The following is a 17,905-nucleotide window of genomic DNA, read 5'->3' as shown; positions in this document are numbered from 1 at the left end:
TAAAAGCTGGAGAACGTTTCTGAACAGCAATTTTTAGGTGTCGGCGCAGGTTCTAACACGCGCATCAACACAAGACAGAATGGACAGACTGATTTTGTGCTGCCCGTGTCAAACCGGCAGCTGCGTATGAATAATGAAAAGGAATTCAAAAATCTATACCAGGGTGCTCCCTCACATGTCCTCACAATTACAGCAAACACGTGTCTCTGGTGTGTCTTATACACAATAGATACTCATGTACGATGAGTTATCCTTATTTGCTCTTGTTTAGTGTCTACTTTAAGAGCATTTGTCAAATATTTAATTATTTTAGATCGTTTTTTATCCAAAAATATTTGGGAGAATTGACATTGTTATAAAGACTTTTCAAACCTCTATATTTTATCATGTTACAAGTACAAACTTTGATGCATTTAATTAGGGTTTAATTAGGGTCTCAACAAGTTTTACATATGTAGAAACTGGCAGTTTTTCCTCCATTCATTCTTGTAAAATTGCTTAGGCTCCAAGAGAGTTTGTAAATAGCAATTTTGCAGATTCGCAATTGGATCTAGGCCTAGAGTTTGGCTGGACCATTTGATCACCTAAGCATGCTTTGATCTAAACTCAACCATTTTAGCTTTGGCGGTATGCTTCTGGTTGTCCTGCTGGAAGGTGGACCTCAGCCCCAGCCTCTTGTTGTCATCTTGGGTCTCATACCCAACAACGATGAGACTCACTACAGAGAGGGGATCCACAATCTCACACAGTGAAGCTCCAGGAACAACATCATTTTGAACTCCAGCAAGACAACGGAGGTCATAGTGGACTGCAGGAGGTCCAGGAAGACTGAACATGCTCCTCTCTGCATTCAGGGTGAGGTGGTGGAACGTGTGGACTGCATTAGGTTCCTGGGCATTCACATCTCCCGCTGACCTCTCCTGGGCTGAGATCACCTCCCACCTGGCGAAGAACGCCAAACAACAGCTTTTCTTTCTCAAAAAACTGAAACAGACCGGGCGTTACACTAAGCTGTGAAAAAAAACGTTTAGAGAGCTACAATAGCAAGCATTTTGTGTCTCAGCATGATATTGTGGTACTGGAGCTGCACAGCGCAGGAGAGAGGATTTAGCATGGGTGGTGAGGACAGCACAGGGGATTATGGGAAGCTGTCTACAGGATCTAGACATGGGCTCACTCAATAATAGCTTCTAGCTCCTGTTCCTAGCTCCTGTTGTAGAACTGTAAGAACTCTTTTCTGTGGAGGAAAGGAGCTTCGGACTGCTGTGCCGAATTTGGACGGCCCTTCCCTCCAACGTCAATACGTGATGGAAACGCACATGGGCAATGCGAGTCGAATCCGGGCTTACAGCCTTCCAAAAATGAACTGCAAAGTGCGCAATCTCTTGTCTTCTGACATTTTCATGGATTTCCGTGAGGGGGCTGTGCTGATACATCATGTCCCACGGCGGATTGTGGGATACCTTAACAGTTCTTAGCACCAGACGAAGGGACGCTGTGATGTCCCTGCGCAAAACTAGCCACAGGAGGGAGCATTCAGGCTAATTTTTCTACCTCCTTCCCTACTGATTGCACTATTTACTATATCATAGTGACTGCTGACGCACTTTCGTTTTGGCTAAAGAGTCCTTGCTCTCTAAGGGCATTCAGATTTAGCCACGGTCTATGCTGCACAAATCCAGAAAAGGGTTAGACGTATTGCCGCTGACCCCACCCACTCGGGTAATGTACTGTTACTCCTACTTCCATCAGGAACATAAAATCAAAAATTGCAAAAAAGTCATACTGACACCTAGTGTTGCAAATCAGAAGTACACGTACACAACGCCTTCACAGAGACCAGCCATTTTTCAATGGTCCACTGGTGGGGTGAATCTCCACTGAATTTTACTTCCACAGGTCTATGATGTTGTATTTTGTTCTATTTCTGGTCCGCTTCTCTTACTGGCTTCCATGTTCGGAGGCTGCTGCTCTTTTGCTAAATAAACCAAATGCTGTGCTCTGTTTTGGGAACCCTGGTAACTCTCATATGATTGGCTCAGGGACCAGGAAGTAAACATGGGCTACACACTGCACCGAAGTTGTTCCAGACCGTACCTCTAGGTTTGACATGAGAAAAACTTGACTAAGACAATGTTGATGGAGAGGACCGATTATTTACAGGGAATGCTACTTCCATCCTGGGTGACAAACGAGAATGATTTAGGTGGATTTTACAGCAAATATCTTACTTAGTATGCCTTTTAAAACAGCTTCTTTGCCAAAGCTGTAAGGGTTATGGTTCCCTGCTGAGAATACACCACCAGCCCAGTTCATAGTCTGTTACATGTTACAGACACACTAGATCCAAGGTTCTTGATCCAACGAGAATTATTTACGGTGTCTCCCACTTGCAAATCTGTATTCACACACTTCAATCACTCAGGGACTGTCTGCAGTATTAATACTCCTGCAAAGGATTATAAATACTCACTATTATTATATCCTTTAGTTTTTCTTCTAAGGCTTGTATACTGATGGGTTTAAAAAGAGTTGGAAAAGAATAAAAAGGGGATTTTTCCTTTTGGCAACGCCAAGCTGTTAGCAAAGTCCTCATTACTGAGATGAACTCGTGATGAGAGTGACAGAAAGAGATTAACCGTTCTCACAAGCAGCATGAGTGAACAGAGGCAGAGAATGTGAGCAACTCTTACTTTTTGGCATAATATTCCACCACTCTGTTTGATTTCTGTAAATCATGTGTGATGCCGTTTGAAGTGCAGAGGATCAGGATGGGGTGCAGGGTCATTGCATATGAAAATAGAACTAAAATGTGGGAATAATAATATAATTAAAGTGTGTGTGTGTGTGTGTGTTACAGGGTGACAGAGCTGATAGGGTACTCCCCTGAGGACCTGATGGGTCGATCAATCTACGAGTTCTACCACGCCCTGGACTCAGACAGCGTCACCAAGAGCCACCACAACTGTAAGTCATGGATGTTCAAACTGAAACTACTATTTGACTAGAAAGTCTTTTTTTCTGTTTTGGGGGGTGGAAGGGTAAATGTTTATGTTTAAGCTCGAAAATAGTAATCCTATAACGTCACATAGCTAGGCTTCTCCAGATCCATTTAAAAATTATGGAATTTTAGGTAGGTAACAAAAACAAGGTGTTACTTTTAGAGCAGCACGTATATATATATATATATATATATAAACCCCTGCGACCCCATGAGGGATTAAGCGGGTCAGAAAATGAATGGATGTATCATTCTCATTGATTGATTGGCAAGACATAGCTGCATGATAACTTTTCATGGAGCTTTTCTGCTTTTTTTTTCTCTGTCCTGCTCTTTTTTACTTCAGGAAAGAGATAATAGTTGATTCCCACACTTTGGTGATCCCAGAGGGACATCAAGACACAGCTTTGAAGCCATAAAAAGCATCTAACATTGGCACATATTTACTCGTTCTGTCCAGCGTTCTCTAAGAGGTGAAACAGGGCTGTGTACGCGCTGACATGATGACTTTGTTCACTGTGAGCTTTTATGTTTTAAAGAGCTTCATGCGCTGTCGCTCAAATGCAGAAAAAATAGGACTTACTATATTAAAAGATTGATTTTTATTCCTGTCTAACTTTTACTCTGTGTCACAGTTGGCCACTAGTTGCTGGGTTTACAATTTTTGGCTTTTTTACTGACTAAACCAATCTTAAAAATTGTCTCTTCAAACCATCTGTCAGTTGTGGCAGACGGCCGATCATACTGAGCCTGGTTCTGGTTCTGCTGGTTTCTTACTGATTAAGTTGAGTTTTCCTCTCCACTGTCGTCCTGGGTAACCGCCATAGAGCCCATGTCTATAAACTGTCACCTAATAAGACATATTATCGCCTCCTTTTTGTTACTTTTTAGCATTTAAAAAGGGCTAGAAAAAGCTGAAAAGGGATTTGAAATGTGGCCTGAAACACAAGAGCTTATGTTAAAACATTCCAGGATTTATTTAGCCAACTGGAGCAAGAATGAAACCAAAAAGCACCTGGGACTAAATTATTTCATATTGTAAATCCACAAAAAAAAAAATCCTTATCAATCCTTTATCAACATGATTAAAGATGTAAAGTAATGTTCTAAATGCATTGTCCATTTCAACTGTTCTGATACTGACTTTGGTTAAGTTGGACCTATTATATACCATGTTTGCATTTAAATTAACCATTGTTGACAGTTAAATGTTGTCAGTAGCTATGTTTACATGGACAAACGTAATGGTAATGGAGGGCCGATCGGAATAAAAAAGCGTCATGTTAACAAGCCAATCGGAATATGATGATCACATTAAGCTCGATCGGAATTAAATTATATTCTGAATGAGAGGGGTGGTTTATGCCAAGTGATAATCCAATCAACATGCGTATAAACGCTTGTCAGGCTCAAGTTATTCTGAATGTGGCAAACTGACCTGACTGCGCGTGTGCCCCTGATGTAAACATGACGTATTTCCATGTTGGTGAGTGGTGGAAATACGTCGGGAAACAAAACTGTCAGGGTTCCCGATAAACCTTTCTAGTCGAAAAAATAAAAAAGCTCAAGTTTGTTACTTACTTGTTAATGTTTCAACCGTGATTAGAAAATTGTGCAGGTCCAAGCTAGGCACTCGGAAGACAAACGAACTCGTATAATACTACTTTGTTTACTTTTTTGTTATTTTATAGTAAAGACGGAAGTACTTCTGTATTTTTTTTTTTTTAGGGGAATTTCATAACTGCGCATGTCAGAGTGGTTCTATTCTGAATAAAGCCAGGTGAATATAAAACTCACATTATGATCGGACTAATTGATTGTGTGTCCATATAAATGGTACAATCCGATTATTTAATCCGAATACATTTTAATCCTACCGTGAAATTGTATGCGTGTAAACATAGCTAATCATTCTCAAGCCTACATACACTGAGTAAATATAAATAACTAAATGTTTGTCAGGTGTAGCCAGCAGGCTGTATATGACTCCTTATACATCTACACTTCTGGTCATATACATCTCTCTCTCTCTCTCTCTCTCTCTCTCTCTCTCTCTCTCTCTCTCTCTCTCTCTGTGTGTTGTGTGTGCAGAGCAGCGGCATTACGGGGTATTAAGATGTCTTTTATCAAATTAAGTAAAGCCACTGATGGCCTGATGAGGTTTGCACACATCTGGTGCCACAAACCCAAACCCAGTGGACAGGGGACCAGGTGGCCTCTATTATGGTCTAATGACACTGTTTGTGTGCATCTGTGTGCAGGCGAGGATCTGAAGTGTCATGGCTATTCTCTCCGCTGACAGGAACGTATCATTAGGCGCTCTAAGCGGCAAAGCTCTGCAACATGATAGGTGCTCATGTGATATGAAGAAAAAAAAAACGCTTTAAGATAAAACTACTTGATAAGTAGATGTGTTCTGTTTATTTAGGTTAATAAGAGAACGGTGACATTTTCTCTGATGAGTGACGTCTACATTCGTTCTAGTCATGGTTTATTGTATAACTCGGAAGTTAGCAATCTACTGTTCTGTGGTTGAATTAAAGGACCACATTTTCAAATCTAATTTTAAGCTTCAAAGCTAAAGAAAAATAACATAGAATGTTTACAGGAAAAGAGGGAAATATGTTTTTAATGTATGTATAAAAATAAACAAAGAGAAAAATCCATATATTTTGACAAAAAGCAAAACCCTTAACAGATTTCCTTTTGCTAGCAGGCCATTTTGTTGTGGACCATGTATGCAAGCTTAGCTTGAAAACGCAAGAAAAATTGCCAGAACTACCATTTTTACCCTTTATTAAAACACTGCTTATTTCTGTTCATGATAAGAGCTTATATATTTTAGAGATTTACCTCTCCTCTTTGGTTTTTAAAACAAAAAGAGCTTAGCATTAACAGTTATAGTAATGCATTTTTTAATCACCATACCACATTTTTTAATTTTCTATATGCTAACCAAAGATATGGTTACAGACCCCTGGTATAATCAATAGCAACAACAAAACAAGACAGCGTTTACATGAAATTATACAACAGGTTATGTAAAAATTATTAAGTACATAACAGGCAAATAAAAAAAAGATTAAAAGTGTAATAAGATCATGTAATAATGTTTGGCTGTATGAAAAGCTTTTGGAAGAATACTGTCTGGCAGTCTGCCGTTGTACCGTTTGCCTGCCTTCTGGTCCTATCCTTCACATTCTCAACCAATACGTTATGAGGAAGACTACAAACCCCAAAACATCTTATGATCGCAGCAAATACAACAGGAGCTGGTCAGTTCAGGCCATTTTCTACCTCTACCTTCTTGACTCCCAATCATTTCTATGTGTGAAATGGTGACATTGATTGCTGACCATGCATACATTTTTACCAGCCAAGGGAATTTTTTTATAACCACTTCGACACCTGATACCTGTATATAGCAATTTTCTATATACTTGTCAGCTCTGATTTTATGACCTGAGTAAAGATCAACAAGCAAGAGGTTGCTCAGATTTATTGCATTGTGACCCTTGATCAAGGGTCATAATCTGTCATTTGGCCTTACAGGAAATAGGGATGAGAACCAAAATTAAACGGAAATATGGTGTCATAGAAACTTTTTAGATAAACATTTTTGATTTACACTTATCTTACAATTAAATTGTATGTGAGATGTTAGGAATTTCTGACCATCTGCCATCGTAAGTCCTGAAAATGTTAAACTGCGCTGAAAATAAAGTAATACACCACAACATAATAATGTGGTTACAGACGTTCTTTACAGGTGCAAAGGGGAGGTAGAAAGGGCCAACATGGGATGGATACAAAACAGGAGTACGAACTGGGAAAGGAGTCAAGAATCAGCCAAGAATCTTTATTGTCACCACGTGTTACCATAGCGAGGATTCTGATGAGAAACACCGGCTCAGGCTGGACACAGACTACACGTAGCACGCAGTCCACTGCAGCTATTTGAAGATTCAAACTGACTGAAAACATCTAGTTTTTTTAATTAACAAACATTAATTTTGCTGCTCTTTAATTTCTTTTCCTCTCTGACTAGAAAGTGAAAAAAAGAAAGTGTGTCAGTTGAAAAACTCTCCTCCTAAACATCAGATCTCGAACAGAACTCTTTATGTTTCCTGCACCTGCTTGATTAACACATTACATAAGAAGGATTTTATCGTTTGCGATCGTGTTTTTTTTTTTTTTGTTGTTGTTTGCGCTCCTCCTGTCCTCGGCTGCAAGTCATCTGCAGACATCAGCCGGCTGAAATTTGAACAGATAAAAGGCGCTCTATGTCAGCACGCACAAGCGGGCACGATCCGCTCTCCGGGCCAACGTGACCAGCCTGTTGATCAGCACATGCAAAGGCATTTCCCCGCTACATGAAGCGTTCGCCTAAACTTCCTCAGGGAGTCGCACACACACACACACACACACACACACACACACACACACACACACACAGTGTCAGTGGCCTAATGTACGCTTTTTGACCAGTCATGCTCCTTTCCCACGCCAGCGCTGAACCCTGGACTGCAGCCAGCAGATCTCGTTCTCAGCTTGAAGTCAAACATCCAGCCTTGTCATGCTAACAAATGTTTGGTTGATATGGGATGGTTTGCAACAGAAATTTACGAGATACTTGACTATTAAAAGAATTGGGCCGGGATTCTGAATTAGAAATCAATTTTTAGCAGTTTTACCAAAGCAGAATGTGTTTGGTTTTTTTTGTTGAGAAGTTGATAAGGTAGATGGCATGGAAGCTTGTGTAGAGGATTATATATTGTTTAGCTACTCCTGAACTAACGAGCAATCAGAGAACGCACAGGGAATGACGAAAAGCCCAGACTTATCAGCCTAGTACAAGCATGATGTGCACATGTGAACAGCCAACTAATATATAATGTTAAATGTATCTGATGGAGAAAATATTCTTAAACTCTCCAACAAACATTGCCTTCCCAGCTTATTCACTTCCCTTTCCCTTCTTACTTTGTCATGTTGGAACCAAAAACTTCAATGCATTTTATTGGGATTTTATAGCATAAACCAAGATAAAATAGTCCATAAGTGTGAAGTGGAAAAGACATTATTGAAGTTTTTTTAATTATTATAACTAGCATGGCCTGCATTTGTATTAAGTGCCCTTTAATACCCCTAAATAAAATATACTCAAATGTCCTCAGAAGTTCCTTAATAAGTTAATACTGTAGTCTTCTAGCGTGGAATTTAATCTCAGCATGTATCCTGCAGTTCTGCTTCTGGCCTCAGAGCTTTGTTGGTGAACAAACAGCAGAGAGGTCAGTGTGAAACCTCTGTGAACGTTCAACATAGAGGTAGTTCATAAAACAATATTCCAAGCTTTCATCATCTAATGGATCACTCCTCAAGCCACCGTTTAAAAATAAAAAAGAGCATGTCACGACTGCAAACCTACCAAGATGCTGCTACAGTTCAAGCGGGAGAAAGATGCCGAGGCAACGCTTTGTTGCACAAATTTGGGTTTTATGGGAGAGAAAAGACAAGAAAAAATGACACAGTTGAAAGAAAGCCATTAAAAGATGCTTTTTGTGTTTTGCCACAAGCCATGTCGGCAGTGGCAGTTCTTGCATGAATGCTGCCTTGAGGCACTCCTGCTAAAGGTGAAGAGGATGGCACAGGTTTACTTGCGCTCCACTATATGTGGGTTAAGGAAGACTGACACCAGTGAAATTTTTGTTCTACAAACCAATCAAAATCAAGATAATCCTCTCAGATTTGGGGTGGGAGAAAATGCATTGCAGCCCAGTCAGGTAAGCTGCTTCTTCATATGTTAGCAGCCAACAGCATGCACCTACTCAACGCTGGAGGCAGTAACAGCCCATGTTGCAAAATGCCACCATCCCCACAATAAAACATAGCGGTGGGAGCATCATGCTCTAGGAACTTTATTCATCAGAGACAGTGAAGATAGTCAGAGTTGAGGGGAGGATAAATTGAGCTAAATACTGGGCAATACTGGAGGAAAACCTCGAGGCTATATAAGACTTGTCTCTAGGTGGGATTATAGCCTTCCAGAAGGACAAGGACTGTAAAAATACAGCAAGAGCTACAATATATGGTTTAGACTGAAGCTTTTTAATGTGTTTGATCTTCTCAAACAATTTAGTGGGAGCTGTGGCGGTGTAACTGAACATGTATCAGTTGTGATGTTGAGCAAAGCTTTCTGTCCTTTTCTCTCCACAGTGTGCACCAAGGGTCAGGCAGTGAGCGGTCAGTATCGCATGCTGGCGAAGAACGGAGGCTACGTCTGGGTCGAGACTCAGGGAACTGTCATTTACAACAGTCGCAACTCTCAGCCACAGTGCATCGTGTGCATCAACTATGTCCTGAGGTAAACTTCTGCCATGTTACGGGACGCATTCAGTCGCTTTGGCTAGGAATCACTGATCAGGCCCGCAATCTGGATGTAGAGGTGGACTCAGACCTGAACCGTCAAATGCATCTAAAGACAATTGCAAAGTTGACTTTCTGTCACCGGAAGAACATTTCCAGAATTAAAGCACTAATGTATCAGCAGCAGCAAAAAGACAAACTGATGCCTTGATCTTTAGTCAAATTGATTACTACAATGATCCAGAACGCTGCTGCCCGCGTCCTCACTAAGACTAAGAAAGTAGAGCACATCACCCCAGTTCTAAAGTCCTTCCACTGGCTCCCTGTATCTCAGAGAACAGACTTTAAAATCCTTCTGTTAGTTTATAAATCGCTGAATGGCTTAGCACCTAAATACATCACAGACTTGTTATCAGTGTATCAACCATCCAGACCACTCAGGTCTTCTGGCTCAGGTCTATTCTACAAACCCAGAACCAGAACCAAACATGGAGAAGCAGCATTTACTTCTTATGCTCAACCTATCTGGAACAAACTCCTGAAGCTGTAAAATTGCTGAAACCCTGAGTTACTTTAAATCAAGGCTAAAAATTATTTATTTAGAGTTGCCTTTAAATGTTAATGTTAATGGTTGTAGTCCAACTTATCTGTACCTGCTGCTACTATTCCACTGCAATGTTCCTCTGTATGTTTTCTTTTCTCACATTCTGTTCATGTGCAGCACTCTGAGTTGTCTTGTTACTGAAAAGTGCGTTACAAATAAATAGCCTAAACGTCTATAAGATGTATTCTAATTTTCTAAATCCCAGTTCCCACTTACTGTTTCCTCTCATATTGTGCAGTGATGTGGAGGAAAAGTCAGTGATTTTCTCCCTGGAGCAGACAGAGGCACTGTTCAAGACGCCCCACATGAGCAGATTCTTCACCGCCGAGGGAGCAGGCAGGACCGCGGAACCGGGAGATTCCCTCTTCACCACCTTCAAGGAGGAGCCGGACGAATTGGCTCAGCTGGCTCCTACACCTGGAGACACCATCATTTCCCTTGACTTTGGTCAGTTTGGACCTCTGACATTTTCTAACTCTTCGTTGGGAGTTTTTCCTCACAAAAGACACATGTTTCCAATTTCTTTTTTGACTCTTCCACTTAGGTCACCCTGAGTTGGAGAAATCCCAGCATCCAGCACCATTCACCCCGGTGTCTTCTGCATCCATGCACCCTTCTGGACCTCCATCCTGGACCAGCGAGAGCCGTAAGCCAGCGCCTGCCCCTACAGCCCAGACCCCAGCTTCAGCTTCAGGGGACGTGCCTAACAGAGCCGGTGCATTCACCGTGCAGCAGAATCCTCCACCAGGCAGCGCCACCCCGAGCCTCAGCAGCTGCTCCACGGTAAGGAGGAGGAAGATTGAGGGCCTGATTGTTCATCTGAAAGTCTTAATTAGGCAGCCACTGGTTGATTGCGTGCCTTTATTTGCTAGTGTATTCTTTGTGTGTTCAGTGAGGTCAGTAAAAGTGGGCAGAGTGTGTGAGAATATCGGGGGTGGAGGTTTGGAGGGAACAGTGCGTTAGCTGTGAATGGAGCCTTTGTTCAAACTCATCTTTTGCTCCTTCTTTCCTCTCACATTTTATCCCTATTGTCCTTGCTCCCCGGCTCCTCTCGCCACAATCCCTTTGACTCATTTCTCCACATCCCATCTGCAGCCCAGCAGCCCAGGTGATTACTACAGCTCAGTGGAGAGTGACCAGAGGTTAGAGCTCACTGAGAAGCTGTTTGCTCTGGAAACTGAAGGAAACGACAGCGACGCACACACAGAGGTGGGTGTCTGCGAGACCAGTGCAATACTGCATACATTAGTGGAGCAAGAAGGCATCCAGTTTCCTGACAAGACAATATTTTAACAACTGGGGAATCAGTAATTATGCCAGAATTATTCCAGTCCAGGGATGACCAATTGATCTATTCAGCTTTTTATACTCGTCTAATACTTTGGTAGTCGTGATGTCTAAAAGGCATTAAAATACACAAACACATAAATGTCAGACTGTGTTTTAATGTATCTCTCTTCATGGTACTATTATTAACCAGTTCAGATTTTTAACAGTGATCAAATTTAGTTCAGATTTTTTTCTGTTGGAAAAAAAAAACTGTGAAATAGCCCTTTAGACTAGACAGCAAACTGCAGAGCAGATGCTAACATTAGCATCATTGGTGTCTAACAATTTGCCCTTAACTGTTGAGCAATCTGAAAGGAGCTCAAAATAGGAACTGGAACTAGGGAACTTTAACAACAACATCGTACTGAGATAAAGCCTATGTGTAGCCTCAAGCCTGAAACGAGCTATATTGCAGCTTATACATTTATTTTTATCCACTGTTTCTCCTGTTTTAATCACCCACCCAAAGGCTCCCAAATGAACAGTTTAAAACAGGTCGGGGCTTCTGTCAATTTATCTGTCAAGATAACAGGGCAGCTCAGGAACTACTTCCTGTTTTACTTCAAAATAAGAGTTTCAAACATAGACACACCAGGGTGTCAAATGCCAGACGATGTTATGCAGATGAATTTTGGATGGAGCTGTAATTTAATATCGGTGAACATTGTGGCCCCGAATCTCACAATACTAACATGTTTGTGTCCTAATAATCAGCCATTTTTCAACAATTCCAACTCATTTAATTTTGGAATAACCATTTGCTTCTTAATAAGTAAGTTGATTTTACCGCTTGTTCATTTTCAAATTGGAACAGTGTTGCCTTGAGGAAAGTGCATTCAATATTACTTTATATTAAACCAGTCCTCACATGTTTGGTTCCTTAGTTAGAATTTTACCAATTAAATTGAAAGTAAAAAGGTTTTTTTTTTACCATTTTATACCACTTCCTGTTTTCCAGGAGGACTTGAGTGACTTGGATTTGGAGACTTTGGCGCCCTATATCCCAATGGATGGAGAGGACTTCCAGCTGAATCCAATCATTCCAGAGTCAGAGCCCCTGGAGGTGGCTCAAACAGGATCCATGGGGAGCATGAGCAACCTAAACATCCATCAGAGCTGCAACAATGTCGCCAGCCTCTTCCAGCCACTCACTTCCCCTCGTCAGCCTCAGAATCGCTACCCCCCACAGCCACAAGCGTCCTGGGCCACCGGTGAGAGGAGAGGCTCCAACCCGGCTTCTGTGGACACCCGACAGAGGTCATGCATGATGCGCCCCACACAGAGTCCCCATTTCCGAGGCCCAGCCAGCACACCTCTGTCCTCCATGCAGTGGCCTCCAGACCCAATAATAACCTACCAACAACGGTCGGCAAAGGCCTGTCTGATGGACAACCTGTCAGGTGAAGAGCGCCCATCGTGCCAGCAGAACATATCCTATCTAATGCACAAACAGAGGTAAAGTAGCGTCAGGGCATACTTTATTAATGAGATGATTTTGAATACGACAGTTGTACCTGCTGACTATGTTAATAAATATTTTCTGTTATTCTGACAACTGTGTATGTGTAGGTCCGTTGACAATTTTGTGCAAGCCTACAAAGACGTAAATCCAGCGAGGGTGGCCATGAATAACAGCATCAAACGCTCCTTCAACCAGATGGCTCTGGTGAGTTTCACATATAACAGGCGATGCAGCGATCAGTTTTGTGGCCAATTTCCAGTTCTCACAAGAATTGGCAACACTGGCTTCCCGCCTACACTCTCACCCTGCCTGGGCACAGAGGGATAGATAGAATATTCTTCTTGCTTCCACTGCTGTTTAAAAGTCAAAATGTTAACGTACTTTATCCTGAACTAAAACAGCCATCCCCTCAAACATGCAGCACTGTGCACATTTCTCATGTGCTGTGTGCATCATCATTTATCTGAAGAGGTGCGAAAGACTGAATGGCAGCCATTGGTTAGCAGTTAGCGGTCCGCAGCTAGCTTTAGCTCCAACGGTAGTGAAGCTAATATTTTCGTTTGTGGAATATGAGTGTGTGACGCTAACTTTTTGGTTAGCTTTACCCACCACCGTTGGATATATTAGTGGCCCAGGCAACATCGGAATGTGTGGGTTTTTAGTATTTGAAAAAGTGACACAAAGGGCACGGCTTTTACATGTTAAACAGCCTTTAGCCTTTAGCCTTTTTCAGTGATTAGCACAATTAGTAAGGTTAGCATTGCTAATTAAGCTTTTTAGTCCACAATGGTTCTCAAACTGGACAATGTGCCCAGATCATATCTGTATTATGAAAATTACTGTAACATTCCACTTACTACAGCTCTTTTTACATAAGTATCTGTCGTGGTTATGAGAGCAAAAGCGGAGTTTTGTATCTGCCTGGTGGTTGTGGATATGCATTTTTGCAGTTATCACTGAATTTTTTAGATAGGTCTTTGTATATCAGCAAGTAGAAGCTGAATGGATTTAAACTCCTTGTACTTGTAAAAAGCAATGTTTGGTATTAGAAGTGTGGCCTCAGCGCAGTCATTGTTTTTCAGGGTGAAAGAAAACTGACAGACGTCGTATGGAAGAAGATGAGGGGTGACGGCTGTATGGATCGCTCCCTGAGCGCAGGATCCCTCACAGGTACTTTTTTTTTTTTTTTTTTTTTTTTTACTCACCTGGGGCCTCATGTATGAAAGAGTGCACAGTTCTCATTTTAAAGGTTGCCAGTAGGGAGAAATTTTGAAACTTGGCACAAAATTTATTTTTAGATTTTAGATAATTTAAAGATTTTAGATCACTTATATGCCTTTTTATTCATTTGAAAGGTCCTTATGTATAGTTATGCATCACCAGCGCAAGCATGAATAACACTTGCTTAAAGTCAATCATTTAGGTTTCATATAGAGTGATATTGAACGTCTCCAAAACATATGCAAGGTTTAGTCCCTGCTTTGTGCATATGCAAGCTTTATAAATGAGAGCCCTGGTAGATTCAAACATCTGTCAGTCTTTCTGTTAACTTGCAGCTCTCTTTTTAGAGTCGGGGTTGATGGGACGGATGTTGCCGGGCAACGGACCCCAGTTTCCTAGCTCGCTACAACAACACAGGACATCTCAGTATCCAGGGGATGGGATAAGGGGCCCAAATGACAAACCTTTTTCCCGAAAGAGCTGCAGCTACACAGAGTATAACCCGTTGCCTTCTAATAAGACAGAAGGTGAGCTGGAATAGTTTCAATATTGACTCAGCCGCAGTCAGTGTGTATTTAGAATCAGCATTAGAGCTTGTGTCAAATGTATCTCCTGTGACTACTTTATTTCGGTAACTTAACATTGAATTAATTTCATGTGCGTCTTATTTTCGCTAAGGTCTAAACGCTGGGTAGAGTATTCAAATTAAAGTTGTTTTTAATTCAGCACCTTGCAAAAGTGTTCAGAGCAGCACCTTTACAGACCTTAAGTTTTAACTGGCATTTTATTTCATTGTCCAACGCATAACTTTGACTTATAAGCAAACAGGATTGATGTTTTTCAGTTCATTTACAAAAAAAAAATAAAACTGTACATTTTAATTTAACCCCCTTCAGTCTGATGCCCCTCCAAAATCGGACATTTCAGTAGCACACAGAATGTTTTGTGTTGGAGAAAACACAACATTGTGAACCCACCAGCCAATCAGACTGGGCTTCAGCTGTTTTGCAAAGAAGGGTGAAATAATTCCAGTATGTGCAATGCTGATAGAGAGGAGGCTGAATATAAATACATGGTACACTTTTTAGATTTATACTAGCAATAAAAATTTGAAAAACATGTTTAATTTTTCCTGTGATAGACTGGCGACCTGTCCAGGGTGTACCCCACATCTCACCCATTGACAGCTGGAGATAGGCACCAGGAACTCCTCGTGACCCCACAAGGGATAGATGTGTTAGAAAATGGATGGATGGATGGATGCAAATAACAGCTGTATTTAAAATTATTTACTAATAGCTTCTGAGAGGAGTTGGCCTAAAAGCCTTTAGCATCTAGGCTAAGAAGTTCAGTTTTAGACTTTATATCAAAGTAAAGTCTGGTACACTTCACAAATTCTCTTGTTAGAAAAGGTTAAAAAAAAATCATGTGTAGTATGCTTTTGTTTCACAAGTATGTGATACTTTGCGCTGGTCCACAACTTAAAATGCCAGTATGAAGTGACAGCATGAAAAAGTTCAAGGGGAAAACTATTTTGTTAAATCATTGAATGGTAGTTATGAATGCTGCCTCCCAAAGTGTTGCTGCTTCAGGCAGCAGCTTAAAATCCTCACATTAAGGAGGCGTACCATGATTTGAGTCATTTACCCAGCTTTGACTAACTGAGGAAATGACTCTGTGGCAGCTGCAGCAGCAGCATTGCAGTTCTACGAACCAGTAAAAGCAGACCACTAACACTTTGCTTTCAGATTACTCTGATGCAGTTACACTTCACAGTATAAAATAAACAATTTAAAACTTAGAGAAAAATATGTTGTTGTCTGAAATATGAACAGAGATTTGCACAATTCATTTTGTGTGTAGCTACAGAGAGGAAAAAAGGTCATTTCAAGCTTCCAGTGCAAGTGGCAGTGCGCCTCATTCCTTTCTGATTAAAAATCCGCTGATGATGCATATCAATGGGGGATTGTTTTTATCTTACAGAAAAGCTGGCCATGGAGTGTGCAACTCATTTAAAATCTGACACATTTAGCCAATGTTTCAGTCTGACTTTAAAGAAATGACTCATCTGGTGCAGTGAGTCGTTCAATGTCCTCACGCCATATCTTTATTTATGTCCTCTTCCAGGCATTGCCAGTCGCTTGCTGGGCCCTACGTTTGAGCCCTCCTGTTTGCCGGAGCTGACCCGTTACGACTGTGAGGTCAACGTCCCACTGCAGGGCAGCCTCCACCTCCTCCAGGGCTGTGACCTGCTGCAAGCCCTGGACCAGTGCATATAAAGCCCCCTCCCCCCAATTCAGAAACCCCACAATAAGCCTGGACTTTTGCCCTGAGCCTCAGCCTGCAACCTGTGACTAAGTCTTTATTTGCCTTTTTACCTCGGTGATGTCTGAGAAGCCCAAGACTAGGCTACTTGTAGACCACGGTCTTAACGGCCACATCCTGCCTTACTCAGCCCCTCACTCTTCTTCCTGTACTGCTTCTAGTTCTCAGCATAAACTGAACATGCAGCAAATGACACCAGGCTCAAGCTACATTCGCTCTTTTCTACCCTCAAACTCCTCTTGCTTAAATCCGTTGCAGGCGGAGAGGAAGAGTGACCATTCATCGGAAGACCCACGTACAAGATTGGAATGGGTCTCTGGGGGTGGGAGGTATAAAGGTCAATGCTGGGTATTTAACAGATTATATATTGTTAGGCTCACCTGTGTTGTGTATTAAAGAGGCCTGGCAGCGTGTTTGGAATCACAGAATGGGTTGCATACAAAAGGCTCCGCTTAAACCTCTCCAGCCGCGCGGCCCAAGGTGCAGCTCACTCCCGCTGAGGCCGTAACACAAACCACGCAGCTCTGACGAGAACAGATACGTACTACCTATACACTAGCAGAGACACTGTGCTCTCTCATTATTATTTTAATTTTTTGTTTTGGTTTTGTTTACCGCCTTGAGCCTTTTTCTACATGCATACAGACACTCACCAGCTTGCTTCTTCTTGCCTAAATCTGTTCGAGCTGAGTCACTGTAACAAGACCCGGTCACAGCATTAGATCTCAGTGAAATGTACTTTATATTTTTAGCCTTCGTCCATCTGTACTGAAACGATTCCTTCTGCTTTTATTAACCAAATTGAATATCTGCAACACTGCTGTATTAAGACTGTTCTTCTCGTGTATTTTCGGTTCTTACTAGCTAGTAAGCTAGCTAGCTAGCTTACTAGCTAGCTAGCTAGCTTACTAGCCAGCTAGCTTCTTATATTTGTGTTTCTTTCACATAGCAGTATAACGCATACATGTACTCCTGTGTAAGGAAAATATTAGACATTTCTATCTTAAATCTGAATATTTTGAATGTGTCTGTGTTGATTTAGAATATCTTGTGTGGTGACAGGGTATTTTTTTTTTCCTATTGTGCCATTTATTCCCCCACACTTGACTCGCACATGCTTCATATGAGACAGAAGAGCATAGAAAGCAGTGGTGTGCACAGATGACAAGGGGAGGAGGATGGAAAATGGGCACCGGTTGTGCACGCATACAGATATGTGACTGTGTTTAATGGTTTTAGAGTAAGGAATCCATGATCCAGTGTCATTAAAGGTTTTCTGCGGTTCCAAGCAGCTCTTAGCAGAGATGCACTGATCAGAGATCTGCTGCCTGGCGACGCCGGTGTAGCTGATTCCAAGATTTTTTTCTTTTTCTTTTTCATGGACTTGCTGCCGTGAGCAGTCAATAATTATTTATTTAGGGTGCAGAGACAACGTTACAAAACAGAGTTTTACTATTTTACATCTAAGACAACAGGAAGTTGCCTTACACCCCTTGTTTTAGCCATCAGCACAGCAATCATTACTGAAACGTCGGCCTCTTTAGCGTAATCCCTTAGGTTAAAAAAAAAGGTTCCCAAAAGTTTCTATTCCAGCATG

At 41.5% G+C, this 17,905-nt stretch overlaps 1 protein-coding gene across 1 annotated transcript in view; it reads left to right on the top strand.

The window, feature by feature from the left end:
- epas1b (endothelial PAS domain protein 1b) overlaps positions 1-16,301 on the top strand; it is a gene marked incomplete at its 3' end in the record, with an annotated part of 67,847 nt that extends 51,546 nt beyond the window's left edge. The window contains 10 exon segments of the mRNA NM_001309914.1: positions 2,861-2,967; positions 9,218-9,365; positions 10,210-10,418; positions 10,516-10,754; positions 11,067-11,180; positions 12,259-12,755; positions 12,870-12,966; positions 13,845-13,932; positions 14,331-14,510; positions 16,111-16,301. Coding sequence (NP_001296843.1) covers positions 2,861-2,967; positions 9,218-9,365; positions 10,210-10,418; positions 10,516-10,754; positions 11,067-11,180; positions 12,259-12,755; positions 12,870-12,966; positions 13,845-13,932; positions 14,331-14,510; positions 16,111-16,262 — 1,831 coding nt within the window.
- Positions 16,302-17,905: the final 1,604 nt, after the last annotated feature.

The sequence above is a fragment of the Fundulus heteroclitus genome, chromosome 22 (assembly GCF_011125445.2).
Source record: "Fundulus heteroclitus isolate FHET01 chromosome 22, MU-UCD_Fhet_4.1, whole genome shotgun sequence".
NCBI classification, from domain to species: domain Eukaryota; kingdom Metazoa; phylum Chordata; class Actinopteri; order Cyprinodontiformes; family Fundulidae; genus Fundulus; species Fundulus heteroclitus.
The sequence above is the reverse complement of the archived record's forward strand: the minus strand, read 5'-3'. Positions and strand labels throughout refer to the sequence as shown.